The 9,894-nt window shown below is 38.5% G+C and overlaps 1 protein-coding gene across 1 annotated transcript in view; it reads left to right on the forward strand.

Moving 5' to 3' along the window:
- Positions 1–660: 660 nt before the first annotated feature.
- Positions 661–9,894, forward strand: part of BEND5 (BEN domain containing 5) — a 17,020-nt gene continuing 7,786 nt past the window's right edge. Inside the window, exons 1-3 of the mRNA XM_009072109.1 lie at positions 661–790; positions 2,457–2,832; positions 8,921–9,069. Of these exons, the coding sequence (XP_009070357.1) occupies positions 686–790; positions 2,457–2,832; positions 8,921–9,069 (630 nt within the window). The 5' untranslated portion in view covers positions 661–685. The remainder of the gene's footprint in view (positions 791–2,456; positions 2,833–8,920; positions 9,070–9,894) is intronic.

Genomic DNA, 9,894 nt, shown 5'->3' on the forward strand with positions numbered 1-9,894 from the left:
GCTTTGTGTATCTAAAGGGAAAGAATTAGTGCACTTATCTAATGAAATAGGGTTATATAGTAATTCTGTTAGAGCTTTGGTTCTTGTGCAAGTTTTGTGTAATGCCCTTTCAAACTCTCTAGCAGCATTCCCCTTTCCAGCCCTGCACTTTGCAGAGCAGCAGAATCTGCCGTGTGTGCAAATAGATCTGTGCTGCTGACAGATGATGGTTAGAGTATGGGATGAATTACCAAGTTTATTTTCATTTTAACCCTAAGCAGAGTTTGAACTGCAGCAATTGGTTATGAATAAAAAATACTATTGGTAACCATAATTGAAAGCAATAGAGATGGTTTTCAGAAAGCTGTTTTATATACAGCCTCTTTTACTTTACTGATAGTACAGGCCACTCATTGACACTTTTAACCACATAAATTTAGCTTGGCATTTTACAATATTTGTTCTTCTGTTGGGCCAGATTGATCCCCTGTTGAAGCTCTAGAATTGTCAGTGGGCAGCAGTTGACTTAGACCATGGATTAATTAGATCATGGTATTACGAGGGGATTGGAGATGGGAGGTTGGGGGTTTTTAACTGGTCTTGCCTAAGTCACATAGTATTTGGAAGCAAAAACACGGATTAATATAACCAAATTTTATTTCTAATATATATTTTAGAGGACAAAACTGACCTTGAGAACAGTGTGATGCAGAAGAAAATTAAAATCCCCAAACTCTCTCTCAGTCACATAGAAGAAGCTGGGGAGGTTACAGCTTATGGGGAAGAAGATGTGGAGCTTAGACACAGTAAGGTACTGAAGTATTTCCATTTTGGTCCCTCCCCCTTTACTTTTTTTTACTTTTTTTGTAAATGCTTGGGGCATACAGAGACGTCTTAGCTGAAGAATTCCAGGCCTGCTTTTGATCCCCTTAAAACACTGTGTTTGGTGAAATTGGGTCACACTGTGCGTGGGGGTTGGGTCTGGGTTTCGAAACCTGAAGTGCAATCAAACGTTTTCCTGTGTGTACCGTCTGCAGCTTAATTGCCGTTTGGGATTTGGGGACCAATGGTCTTCCACTTTGGCCCAGAATGCCTCAAAACTCACCACTTACACCACTGTCGAGCAGCTGCTCTCGGTGGCACTTGGGACCTATTGCACACTGCTTCTTTGGGGTTGGAAGGAGTGCCCTGAGACTTCCCAACTAGAGCAGTAGCTGAGAAGAAGAATTGACAAGACTGCATTCTTCCATCATAACTGCCAATTGCCTTTTTGGGTCCAGATGCCAGAAACCTACTATGGAAATGTATTTATTTTTTGATATCAAATGATTTCTTTAAAAGTCTGCCAACTTTCAGAGTAAAATAGTGCTTTATGGCTTCATGTGTTCTGCAGCTGCAGGAATGATACTAGTACATTTCTTTATAGCGGGCCAGCTTTTTTTTTTAATTTTTATTTTATTCTTTTTAGTGCATGCATGCAGCAGGCATAGCATCGAATAATTTTGTTTTCTGCCACATTACTCACGGATATTGTGGTCTGGGAATTGATAGTGTCCACGTCCCATCTCTAACCTAAGAGCTGCTTTTGCTTTCCTTGCAGTTGCTTGGAAATTCAAATGTCTTTTGATATTTGGCCAATAAAACTTCGTGCCTTTACCCATACTGCCACATATTAATACCACTATCCAGGCCCCAGAAAAGAGGTGTGATTTTAATACGTAGGGTTTGTGCAGATGACTGAAGCTAAAATTCTGCTGAGAGTTCAAAGGACATGAAGCCTCTGCAATGCAGTACTAATACAGAAGGAATCAGTTGATAAGGGAGATGAGGCTGGATGATATATTCTGTCTCCAACTTCTGTGCTTTCAAATCCCTTCCAGTGTTTGCTGATAGTGTTAGCTCAGGCACTTGCATCAGGCAGTTGGATGAATGTGCTAGAGGAATAGCCAGAGAAGGTTTTGTCTCCTGAAGTGTGGGAAGGATGAGCCCTCTGTTCACAAACAGCTTTGTGCCTTGTGCTGCTTTCATCCCTGATGTCGTCACAGGTGACAAATGTAGCTCACAGTTGATTCTTTCTCTTACTTATCAGGAAGTCAATTGCTGTCAGAAATCTGAACGTTAGGGATAAACTTTACAGGAAAAGAGATCCAGATCCACTTTCTAAAAGAAGAATTATCTTTATATACAGAATCAAGTGACCTATATACACTGAGCTTGCAAGTGTTGCAGAAATGCAGAAAGGCCTTTAACTGCCTCAGAAGTTTGTACATGCATTTAGCTGAATTACAATTGCATGTTAGTTACAATGTATATTATGTCCACAAGAATCTGTTAGGCAAAACGTTTTTGCAGGCTGGCTTAGTCTTGTGGTTTTTTTCAGAAAACAAGAATATTGACTGTTCCCAAGTCTGTAGAATTGTAATTTTATTACATCTTACTGCTCTCCTAATTTATTTCTTTTTTATTGTTACATGCAGAGGCAAGATGGGAGGAAACAAAGTGAAGGTACACACAAAAGCATTGAAGCAGTTGTTGCTCGCCTTGAAAAACAGAACGGGATGAGTCTCAGTAGTACTTCCAGCCCTGAGGAGGTTTTTATGGAGGCTGCAGAAGGCATGAACAATATGGACGATGCTGTAGTTCCTCGGATTCTGTATGATGAATTGCTGAGGAGCTACCAACAGCAACAAGAAGAAATGAGACACATTCAACAGGAGCTTGAGAGAACACGGAGACAGCTTGTGCAACAGGCAAAGAAGCTAAAGGAGTATGGGGCAGTCGTGTCAGAAATGAAAGAGCTCAGAGACTTGAACAGGAGGCTCCAGGATGTACTGCTCCTAAGACTAGGTAGTGGTAAGTGCCGGACTTAAATGGGACTAGTTTGAATGAATTTTGCAAGTGTGATCAGTAGTAATGGAAATGTATTTGAAGAATGGCAGTGGTCGTTAAACTGGACATGGAATGTTAAAAGGGTTTTCTGCCGTGGCTGTACAATATGTGTCGAATTTGTATGCTATGTACGTCTGGGTTTTCCTTTAAAACGCAGAGGTCTTTGTGCTGGTATGGCTGAATCAGAGTTCTGGTTTAAGCAGCTGTATTTTCAAGAGTCTCTGACCTTCCAATATATGCTGAAAAAGTTAATAAAGCATCATCTACAAAATATGCCAATATGTTCCAGTGTAAAAAGAAAAAAAAAAAAGAGAAAAGGCACTGGAATGAATAGTTGGGCTAAAACTAATTCGTTCTTTTCAGTTAGGGTTTTTGCTTATTGTTATGTACCTGTTACCTTCTGTTTTCTGACCCCTCTTCCCATTAGTAGCTTATTAGAATGTGGTATATTCCTCAATTTCTTAGCAGTGGCTTTAACCAGCCATGCTAATTGCACAGTAATGGATTGTTAAAGAAACATGAAAAAAACTTTTTATATTAGTGTTCCCGTTTATCAACACTTGTTACAAAATACAGGTTTGTGTAATTTGGATTTAAATTTTAAACATCTTGGGTCAATTGCTCCTTTGTTTGGGTTTATAACAATTTTTTAACCATTTGTTGGAATAAATGGGAAAAAAAAAAGACAAAATAAAAAGTTCATCCTTTTTCATTGGTACCCTTGGAATAACCTCAGAAATCTTACTAATTGCATTTATTTGCTATTAGAATGTGGTACTTCTGTGTTGAAGATTTGCTCAGTGACTGAAACTTGGTTTGAATTTGTGCATCCACACTTAGCATGCTGTTTCTTACATCTGCCTTTGTGTATCTGGAAACTTAATTTTTGCATGTAAATTGGATATTGGCTCTTCTCCTGGACTTGAAGGAGTGCATGCAATTTGCATGTGGGTCTGAATTACATCCACGTCCAAACCTGAACCTGAGAGAGCATGTGCTTGTGCTGTAGCATGTGGTAAGGCAACTTTGGAGTCAAGGGTCATGGAGTACCTGAAGATTTGACCTGGGTGTCTGATTGTGAATGCTCATCATTGTCACACTGTGCAGAATTAAAATGTCATTACTTCTTATAAACATTCTAGTTAGCTTTCGAAATAAAACTAAGTAGGCAAGGTTTCCACAGCCTGAAAAACACGATGGGGTTGGCAGTAGATTCCACTGAGCTTTCTAAAATTTTCCTTGGATGGAAAGATGTTTCATCATCTGCAAGTAGTTAGCTGGAATTGATGTGAATGGAGCACGAGCCAGATGTTGGTAGGCAATGGGGCTGAACACTTTAAAGTACCAATTTAGTTGGTAGACTTGACAGCGATTGGAGTGGTGAGACCAGCAGTGAAATGAAGACAGCTTCTGCATTCTGTTGCATTTCTTTCACTTTAAGATAAAGGGAGGCACTTTTTACTTGAGCCAAATTAAGAAACCTTAGAAGAAACGGGGGGAAAAAAAGACCCGAAACCTCTCGGAGAAAGTACTGAATCCTGAATTTGGGGCATGAATTTCCATTGTATCCATCTGACATCATCTTTACAACTGAAAATAAATGTCAGTTACATCAAACATGAGTTCTTTTAATGTAATCACATATGTGCACAAATATGAGTTATAGGTAACATCAAAAAAAAAAAATCCCATGTTGTTATTACTTGTAAGGAAGTTTTCATGGGTGACAAGGTAGAACTGAGCCCGTGGGCTGTGTTGTTCACAGGGTTTGTGTTTCGTAAGACTCAGTGTATTAACCACTGATTACTCTTCCTGTCTTTGCAGCCTCATTCACAGTAGAGAAACAACCACATTCTAGAAAGATCAATACAAAACTTATGAATAATTAGAAAGGGAGACATCTTATAAATCAGAGAGTCTGATGACAGTATGACAAAGTGCTACTTTTAATCAAGAAACAGATATGTAAAGACTTTCTTAGTCTTCCTTTTTCATCTTATAAATGAGGTATGTTTGGATATGTGAATAATCTCAGAAAATTGTTCAGAAAATAAATTACATCCTGAATTCATCTTCAGTTGCACCGATCTCTTAAACCTAGAGTTTCAAATTACATGTAATTTATGTTACGCTGCACTTCTAGCAGGCTGGACTTAATGCAAACTAATTGCATTTCTGTTTCACCTTAGAGACTTCTGATTTCTTTGCATGAGATGACAGCTGGTTTGTGCTGATGAATTGCAGCTGTGGGAAATGCGTGTCTGTTGCCATTTTAAACTTGCAGATCAAATATAGAACAGCCTCTTGAGCTAACATTCAGTCAAGTATTCAGTCTCCTAATTTCCCATCAACATGTTGATTTCAGTGAGGAGCTGGGGAAGTCAAGGTATTCTGCTTTAGACCTAGGCCTTCATCTCTGCTGCTAAACTTGAGCCACTCTTGTGGGAAGAGCGAGGTTCTTCATCTTCCATATGATGACACTGAATTGCTCTTTGTTATAAAAGAGCCTTGAAGTCAGATATGGCAAATGATTGTAGTGAAATCAGCACTGCTCCATGGAGATATGTTTAATCTTTTTGTAATGGTTTTACTATGTTACTGCCCAACAGTCCCTGAATGAGGTATTTGGCCAGGGCTCTAGGGACCAAAGCAGTGGAAAAATGTGTTGTGGAAAAGGTTCTGGTATCCCTCATCTGAGCTCCTGGAAGAATGTGTGCAACCTCTTGCCTTGCCTACTTTGGGACCAGGAAGCCCTGCAACTGTAGGCCTTTGCAGTTTGTCTTTGTTTTGTTGCACCTGAAGACACACCAATTTTCCCTCTAAGGCACTTTAAATAGGCCTTGGATAGCAAAAGAAGAATTTCAATAACTTTTTTAAAAAATTACTTGTCTCCAAGCAAGGTCTGTGCAGTTTTCTGTAGCTGTATATGGCCAGAAGTTGTGAAGCTGTACAGGAATAATGCTTGGGTGTTGTTAGCTACCTGATAAATACTTCATTTTCATGTTACATTGCTGAGAATTTGTGTTGCTCTAAAGTCAGAGAGTATATTCACATTCATTCATAAATGTTGATTCATAACACATACACACAGACCCCAAAGTTTTATTTTTAATCCCAGTTTAATTTCAATGATCCAGTTTACCATGTCTTGGGACTGACACCAGAACAGGGAGAATGAAATGGGATTTGAGTCTTACCACATGTTAGGAATTACTGGTTTTCAGGATTTGTTTGGCTTTTTGATGTAACAAAAAAAAAAAAAAAAAAAAAAGAAAGGTGCCCAAGGTTTCTATTCAAGTACAAGTACAGGAAGTACCAATATTACCACTTCTCAGACTTATTTTGTTTCAAATTCTGGTAGACCACGTGGAAAAACTTGCTGCTTACAAATGTATATTGACCACTTCATCAGTTAATTTATTTTTACTCACTAATTTTTGAGTAGCCTGTAGCCTAAGGTGCATTTCTGAGTAAAAGAGATGATAAGGAGAAGCCTTCTACCTCTTCATCCTGCATTTGAACTTGCTGTCCTCTCAGATATTATAAAATACCATCAGAAGGAGAAAGATCTTTGCAATAAAACATTTGTTTCCTTCTTGTATTCCGAAGAACTGTCTTTTTTTCCTCCTCATCCTTACTACATAAGTGCTGTCATTGTTAAGCCTTTAGATAGTGGTATATATTTTTGTATGTCCCATTCATCATCTTTAAAATGAGCTGCAGAGCATGAGAGCTACAGAGAAGGGAAACTTGGAGTGTTGTGTGTGGTTAACTGGGCACACAGCTCCCGTTAGCAGTCAGGCAGTAGTGCAGGTTGCATGTCTAATTCACAGCATGCTGGGTTGAAAATGCAGAATTTAGAGGTATGTGAAAGTGGCTGTGAAGAATACCTGGCAGGATTCTATTTGGAAATCAAAAATCAGGATATAAAAGAAGACCTTCTAAAAGCTTTCACTTGGTGACTTCTAGGCAAGCAGTAAAGCATGAATTGCAACAGAGGTTTTCTGACCTGAGAGAGCTGTGGTTATTGTGGACTGTAATCAGCTGTTTTTCTTGGGGAAACTCTGGAAACCAAATCCCAGCTGTGTCAATATATGACTATAAAAACAGTAAAAGACTTCTAAATAGCAACTAGAAAAAGTGTTTAAACTTGAAATAAATGTCTCCTTCTAGGAAGAAGGTGGTTGCACTTAGGTGTCTTCCTCGAAGTGACTTTCTAAGTATAAGAAAACTCAAAATAGCCCTTTGTTGAAGAATGTTTTCTCAAAGTAACAGCTAAAAGATGACTTCTTAAGGTCACACTGGCAATTATGTCCCTGCATCTGCTTGTTCAGGTGTGCCCATGCTATGGGCAGGCTTTGGGTGCTTTAATCAATCCACATCTTTCCCCCAGTCTGAATCAGCTCAGCACTCAGGTTTAAGAAGTTTAGTTTGTCTTGTCCATTGTACATTCCTGATAGTAGAGGAGCTTACTATAAAATATGATCACTATGAAATTACAATGCAAATGGGATGGTTTTGTGATTTCTTTGTTTGTGCCATGCTTGCATTGCAGATGGCTCTTATGACACTCTTGTTGGTGGCACTGCAGTGTAGGATTGGCTGAGTTGCCAAGACAACTTTTAGTCGTTGCTGAGTATCGAGTGGCAGCCAGTGGAGAACATTTAGCTGCTTATGTAGGTGTAGAATAAGCTATAGGATAAATGTCAAATGCTGACAACGGAGGAAACGCTGATATTGCTGTATAATAATCCCTAAATGAAACTGCACAAAGTAGGAGTAATGAATGCTGTACTTGTTCCAAGCCCAGGAACTATTTAGGATAGGTGACTCAGGACACGAGTTCTGGTGCCAGCGTGACTTGCAGAGTTAGATCACTTCAGGGCTTGAAGGTCTTTATGCTCAAACCCTGAGGAGGATGCTGATCCGTGGCAGTGACATAAGGATGGAATTGCTGTTTGTTGAAGACGTCAAGCTTGGGCTGCAGAGTGGTGCAGAGCTCTCAGCACCAACCTGGGACAATGTAGTACTTAGAAGTGTGTGAGTATATCCTTAGAGTTCTTGGAAGTGGTGCATGGCCGTGGTGTTCAGGGTCTAAGCTGGCAGCCTTGCTGTGTTGTCGAGCCACCAGTCCTGCATGGAACTTCAGTGACCACTGGAGCTTCTCGTGATCCTAGAGACAGACATCAAGGGACAATGATAGGCTTGGGGCCATAGCCTAGACTTCTGGTGAAACCCCTGCAATGGAAACATCAAATCCAGTTCACAAATTATTTTAGTTTCTTCTGAGTTTCTTAGGAACACTTTATAAATCCAATCTCGAAAAGAAAAGTTGATGACTGACAAAATTATCCTCATTTGAAACTTCAAACATATGCTTAGTATTATTCTGTTGTTTAATCTGTGCATAATTTTTGTTGATTACATTAAAAATAAAAATCAATGTTGGGTGGATTGGACAATCAAAATTTAATTTATGTGGGGAGTTTTAACCTTTGATACTCTTTCTTAGCATGATACTTTAGTATAAGTAGCCTAAGTCTGTTTCCTTTATAGCATTTCTGTAGATCCTCACTATTTTTTATACACCTCTGTTATATCTAAAGAGATTTAAAATTTCTATAAAATTTTTAATTTTATGTGGAAAATTTATGTTATTATCAGAATTAATTATGCAAGTTTCCATGCAACTATATAGCAATTCTTATTTGAAGAATTACTATTGTTGCTTTTGGTTTATAATTTCAGTGTCATTTTAACACAATTTCCTTAGTGTGCATTGAAGCAATCTTACCCATATCTGTAATTGTCCTTATGCTATAAGAATAAAATAAAACATTTAAATTAAAATTCAACATTTTAATGTTTATAAAGCAGAGATACTTATCCTTCTCTTATTTATTGATATTCAGAAGTAGGATTTTGGTTTAGATTACTTCTGTCTTTAAAGTGAACATGACTAATGTGTTACCTTATGTTAACCAGGGGTGATGAAGGGATTGATTTCATGTTCTCTGGGATAGCAGACTGCTCTCTTTTCTTAACTGTCTAGGACCTGCCATTGAGGTTGAAAAAGTGAAACCTGAATCAATTGAGCCTGAACCTGAGGTACAGAACACCTTCAGTGAGGAAGCAAATACATCAACGTACTATCCTGCCCCTGTTCCCTCAATGGACAAGTACATTCTCGAGAATGGAAAGGTATTTTCTATTAAATATAGCATGAATCATCTGTAAATGTGCACCAGGTGATTTTCTTGTGGAATTTTCCTGACCTTGGGGGTTTTGCATGGTAGTAGTTTAAACAAACTTCCTCAGTTTTCATAAAGATGTGCTATTGTGCTCAGGAAAATGGTGAAGTTACACAAATATGAACAGCATAGAAAAATATCCTCAGTGATGAGAGCATTAAATGCTGTGCAACACAAGGAATATGGTTATTCAATATGCATGCACAAGCAAATTGACATAATCTTCAGTTGGTGACATCCATAGGTACATCAAATATAGACCAAAGTCAATAACACACATTATAAAGTTACGTTAGTCTATTTAACCAAAATACTTTTTCCTAAAAGGTTTTAAGTGTTTATAATGTGCTGTAGTCATATTGCAGAGAAGTCCTTATGTTCTTGTTGGAGTCCAGTAGGTCATTATGAACCCTGGAATGAAAATGAGCTCCCTTGAACCTGGTAGGAGCTTTGCCACTGAATTGAGCTGATGTAGTAATGCTTTCCAGATACTTGAATAAAGTTGGTGAATTACCATCTAGCTCTGTTTGATAGAACCTGACTGATAGCTTTTTGGACTTCAGCACATTTAACACATTACCTGCTCATTTCCCTAGACCTGCCTTTATAGCTGTTGCCATTATCATTAAACAAGCATTATGTTTCTTATACAAAACTATATGTCCTTCAGAATTGCCTATGCAGATCCTGTTTCTTAGTATATATATGCATTTGGTACCATGATCTGAGAACCTTTAAGGAGGAAACATCCATTCCAGCTTTGCCATACAGCAGG

This window comes from Acanthisitta chloris, unplaced genomic scaffold (genome assembly GCF_000695815.1).
Source record: "Acanthisitta chloris isolate BGI_N310 unplaced genomic scaffold, ASM69581v1 scaffold5873, whole genome shotgun sequence".
NCBI classification, from domain to species: domain Eukaryota; kingdom Metazoa; phylum Chordata; class Aves; order Passeriformes; family Acanthisittidae; genus Acanthisitta; species Acanthisitta chloris.